This window comes from Heptranchias perlo, unplaced genomic scaffold, assembly GCF_035084215.1.
Source record: "Heptranchias perlo isolate sHepPer1 unplaced genomic scaffold, sHepPer1.hap1 HAP1_SCAFFOLD_66, whole genome shotgun sequence".
Classification (NCBI taxonomy): domain Eukaryota; kingdom Metazoa; phylum Chordata; class Chondrichthyes; order Hexanchiformes; family Hexanchidae; genus Heptranchias; species Heptranchias perlo.
In genome coordinates, this window is record NW_027139688.1 from 2,588,786 (window position 1) to 2,594,256 (window position 5,471).

The window sequence follows — 5,471 nt, forward strand, 5'->3', positions numbered from 1 at the left end:
GAGCACGGTCACATCTAATGTAAGTGTAGGTTATCCTTAGTACTGGAGGAGCACGGTCACATCTAATGTAAGTGTAGGTTATCCTTAGTATTGGAGGAGCACGGTCACATCTAATGTAAGTGTAGGTTATCCTTAGTACTGGAGGAGCACGGTCACATCTAATGTAAGTGTAGGTTATCCTTAGTACTGGAGGAGCACAGTCACATCTAATGTAAGTGTAGGTTATCCTTAGTATTGGAGGAGCACGGTCACATCTAATGTAAGTGTAGGTTATCCTTAGTATTGGAGGAGCACAGTCACATCTAATGTAAGTGTAGGTTATCCTTAGTATTGGAGGAGCACGGTCACATCTAATGTAAGTGTAGGTTATCCTTAGTACTGGAGGAGCACGGTCACATCTAATGTAAGTGTAGGTTATCCTTAGTACTGGAGGAGCACGGTCACATCTAATGTAAGTGTAGGTTATCCTTAGTACTGGAGGAGCACGGTCACATCTAATGTAAGTGTAGGTTATCCTTAGTATTGGAGGAGCACAGTCACATCTAATGTAAGTGTAGGTTATCCTTAGTATTGGAGGAGCACGGTCACATCTAATGTAAGTGTAGGTTATCCTTAGTACTGGAGGAGCACGGTCACATCTAATGTAAGTGTAGGTTATCCTTAGTACTGGAGGAGCACAGTCACATCTAATGTAAGTGTAGGTTATCCTTAGTACTGGAGGAGCACGGTCACAACTAATGTAAGTGTAGGTTATCCTTAGTACTGGAGGAGCACAGTCACATCTAATGTAAGTGTAGGTTATCCTTAGTACTGGAGGAGCACAGTCACATCTAATGTAAGTGTAGGTTATCCTTAGTATTGGAGGAGCACGGTCACAACTAATGTAAGTGTAGGTTATCCTTAGTATTGGAGGAGCACAGTCACATCTAATGTAAATATGGGGTATCACATGAACCGGAGGAGCACCGTCACATCTAATGTAACTATAGGGCATCACTCTATGTGGCGGAGCACAGTTGCCTCGAATGTAAGTGTACGGGTGCCACTAGTACCAGACACGCCCGCTTAGGTCTAATGCTGCAAGACTGGGGTCATCACCAAAATTGCAGGATTATTTTCCGCAACTGCACTGATCGAGTTGGGGCACTCGGAGTGAGTCAAAGGCAGGGTCAGGGCGATCAGTTCAAGGGTATCTGCCTCCACCAGTCCTGTAGTTATCGGGTCAGGACCGTTACTGGGAGATTCCACTTTCCATTTGTCAAGAATGTTTAAATTGTGTGATTTCTTAAACTGTCCAATAACTAATTCAACTATTTCTCTGAATTCGAAGTCTCATGCAAAAAAAAACAACTTCCCCGAGTCTATTTGTTAAATGACTGTAACTAATGCTAGTTATGGTGCAACATGATTGACTCCCTGGACAATTGATATGTGCATAAATGGAGGAATCCCTTCCATTTCCTCAGACATGCACTGGTCAGAGTCGTGTCAGGTCCTCGAGAATTTATCCATTCTCACAGAAAATGGGGCAACCAACTATTCTGCTGATAAAACAGATTTACTACCCGATTCTCGCAGCCGTCGGTGTCCCAGGTGAGCCGTTGTGACCTGTTCCTTGTTCATCTGTGTTAACTCTATCACTGTTCTTACTGCATGATCGATAAGGTAACGTGTTTCCCAGATGTCAGCATTACCCAGGAACATGCCGTGAACCGCGGGTCTGCACTTTCTACGATTCCGTTGATCCGTTAATATTCACGTTGTTACAATGTTTCTGAAGCTCCAACGTAAGCGTTTCATTGGATTTACGAACCATTTCGTCACCCCGTGCAGTGAGCGCTGCAGCAGCTCATTCCACTGTGTGGGTCGGTTTCCCGGGTCGTGACTCGAATATTAATCCTGTTCTCACACTGCTCCGTGTTGATAATCACACGGAATGGAGCAAAATGCTCTCAACAGGTATCTCCATATGTATATCAAACAGTGGAATATTATTTCTCTCCTCTCTCTTTCTTACAGCGAACTTGATGACAGTTGTGATTCTCTCCCGAGAAAACTGCGGCCTTTCCAAGTGTATCTCTGTCTACATGGTGGCCATGGCAACAGGAGATCTACTGGTCATGATCATCAATATTATAGTTTATCATATTTTCAGTTATCACTTCCCACTTTCATTCCTCTCACTCACTCCCGTTTGTACGTTCATTTTATACATGACTGTTGTCGCACTCAATTTGTCTGTTTGGTTCACCGTCTCCTTCACATTTGACCGTTTTGTTGCTCTCTGCTGCCAGAAGTTTAAAAACAAGTATTGCACCGAGAGAACTGCGGCCGCGGTTCGAACAGGCGTCTCTATTCTGATCTTTTTAAAGGACATCCCCGTTTTTTTTGCATTTGAGCCTCACCAAATAATTAACGAAGTGCAGTGGGGCTGCCGGTCAAGAGTGGCCTTTTTCTCCTCCCCTCAAGGTGCAACGTACGCCTGGTTTCACCTCATCTCGCTCATTTGTCTTCCTTTTACATTGATTGCCTTGTTTAATTCTTTGACCATCAGACGGATTTTAGTGGCTAATAGAAAGCGCAGGAGTCTGCGGGGTCACAGCAGTGTGAATCAGTGTGATCCAGAGATGGAGAACCGAAGGAAATCCATCATTTTACTCTTCACTGTGTCGGGCAGTTTTATGCTGTTGTGGCTGACAGCTTTCGTGAGTTATGTAAGTACCGGACTGACAAACTCCAATTATTACCGAGGTGACCGCACAAACCCAGGATATATCGCCACCGAAGCCGGAGCTGTGCTGAAGCATTTGAGTTCCTGCCCAAACACGTGCATTTATGCAGCTACCCAGAGGAAGTTCAGAGAAGAGCTGAAGAAGCTGCTGAAATCTCCCTGGACACTGATTCTAAGATTGGTTCGAACACGAACTCCGAACTAGACCTCCCTTTGGAACATTAGGATTCAGTTTTAGCACCGATTCTATCTTAGACTGGGGTTCCCTCTCCTCACAGATCCATAATGATCTTTCTTGTAAAAACTCACAGGTACGCGACTATATTTCCTGCACTTTATAGAATCTAGCGCTAACTTTGACCGCGGGTTTCTGCAGTTGATTGGCCAAGTGACTCCTGACAAATAAGAACAGTCCCCATTAAGTATGAAAAGTGTCAGTGATGAAGTGAACGTTAATAGTGGAATAGAATATTTAATCAACGAGTTTAATATCACTGTGCAAGGAATGTAATGCAATTCTACCGTGTAATTGGCATGAAGATACATCAGTTTTAGGTAAAGATTCGATTGTTTAAAATTCCTGCTGAATTTACTTTTTCTCGGAGGTTTGATGAACTCGGTGCCTGGACTGACGTCAGCTGCACCGGCCGCTTCATCCCTTCTCCTGGGAATTAGGAGCGGAGCGGCTGTATCATTCGCAGTGCTGCGAGGTTTCACCATTTTTGAATGTTAACAGTTGTTGCCTTGTTTGATCTGCTTTTTCTGAAATTTCGATTAATGAGGAATATTTGAAGGCTGTCCAGCAACATTAAAAATAAAGTCTTTACCTGTTGTTACTAAATGTATCTGACTGTTACTAATCTGAATCAACGACCCGGTAAAACTGGTAAAATAATGTAAGAACCAAGAATGTAAAATAACATTCATAATCAGGAAATGTGATGCATCGTTCTGCAATCAATGCTCTCGTATATTGGAATGGAATAATCCGCTCTGTGTATTGATGCACAGACAGTAACATGTAATACCCCCTGCCCTTTTATCAATGGTGTTGTTTGGGCATCCCAGTGCGAGGCTGTGTATTCGGAGTTCCGACTGGTAACACTGCAGACCGGGGTTTGAGAGCGTTGCTCGGTGCAAAGGTATCAGATGAAGTCTTGTGCCAATTAATTGGCAATTTTTCCGCCCGCCAGTTTCTGTGTCTCGGATGAAACTGTTTCCCGATTTATCCTAATTGGTGCAAAGTTCAGGGATTCTGTGACGCGTCACCAATTCTATTCAGGAGCTCGTGCATCTTTCACTCCCTGAAGTTTGTTTGTTCAGCAGTTTGATTTTAACTTTACAGTTCAAAGATAACAAATAAATCGCTTAAAAAATATTTACTATTTAATTATTTTAGCTTTTATCAGACTGCTGGACGTCAGCGCTGGGCACTGATTTTCTTCCCTTTAATATATCGTAAAATTTTCCAGACTGCGCTCCGCCCCGTCGAGGCTTAAAGACCAGGTGATAAATACAAACATTTCCCCCTCCATTTTTAACCATTTTAATCTTGAGGGGGAAGACAGCCCACCATATCTTCCTAACATTAAAATCATAGTATCGCAGATTCATCGTATTGTACAGCACAGGTTGATGCCGTTCTGCCCGTCGTGCCGGTTCTTTGAAAGAGCTATCCAATAAGTCTCATTCCCCGGCTCTTTCCCCATACCCCTGCACAATGTTGCCTGCAAGTATTTTCCAATTCCCTTTTGAAAGTTACCATTGAAGCTGTTTTCACCACCCTTTCATCCAGTGCATTCCAGATCATTACAATTCTCTGCGTAAATTTCTCATGTGTCGTCTGGTTACCCACTCTTTCCGGCCCAACGAGGAAGGAGGCATTGCTGGATCTGGTTCTGGGGAATGAGAGCGGTCAAGTGGAGGAAGTGTCAGTGGGGGAACATTTAGGGAGCAGTCAACATAGTATCATAAGATTTAGAGTCGCTACGGAAAAGGAAAAGGACCAATCTGGAGTAAAAATACTTAATTGGAGGAGGGCAAAATTCAGTGGCTTGAGAAGGAATCTGGCCCGGGTAAATTGGAATCAAAGATTGGCAGGCAAATCTGTAATCGAACAATGGGCAGCCCTAAAAGAGGAGTTGGTTCGGGTCCAGTCTATATACATTCCCAAGAGGGGGAATGGTACGGCAACTAAATCCGGAGCTCCCTGGATGATGAAAGAGATCGAGAGTAAGATGAAGCTAAAAAAAAGGGAGCGTATGACAGATGTCAGGTTGATAATACAAGTGAGAACCAGGCTGAATACAGAAAGTTCAGAGGAGAAGTGAAAATGGAAATAAGAGGGGCAAAGAGAGATTCTGAGAATAGACTGGCGGCTAACATAAAAGTGAATCCAAAAGCCTTCTACGGGCATTTAAACAGTAAACGGGTAGTCGGAGAAGGTATCCGGCCAATTAAGACCAAAACGGAGATCACCACATGGAGGCAGAGGGAATGGCTGAGGTACTAAATGAGTACTTTGCATCTGTCCTTACCAAGGAGAAGATGCTGCCAAAGTTACAGTAAAAGAGGGGTTCGTTGAGAAACTGGATGGGCTAAAAATTGATAAAGAGTTGGTGCTACAAAGGCTAGCTGTACTTAAAGTAGGTAAGTCACCTGGTCCCGACTGATTGCATGGAATCATAGAAGTTACAACATGGAAACAGGCCCTTCGGCCCAACATGTCCATGTCGCCCAG

At 43.7% G+C, this 5,471-nt stretch overlaps 1 protein-coding gene across 1 annotated transcript; it reads left to right on the top strand.

The window, feature by feature from the left end:
* The first annotated feature begins 1,523 nt into the window (after nt 1-1,523).
* On the top strand, nt 1,524-2,936 carry LOC137318164 (probable G-protein coupled receptor 139). Its single transcript, XM_067981124.1, has 2 exons — nt 1,524-1,593; nt 2,020-2,936. The coding sequence occupies exons 1-2, from the start codon at nt 1,524-1,526 to the stop codon at nt 2,934-2,936; spliced, it is 987 nt and encodes a 328-aa protein (XP_067837225.1).
* Nucleotides 2,937-5,471: the final 2,535 nt, after the last annotated feature.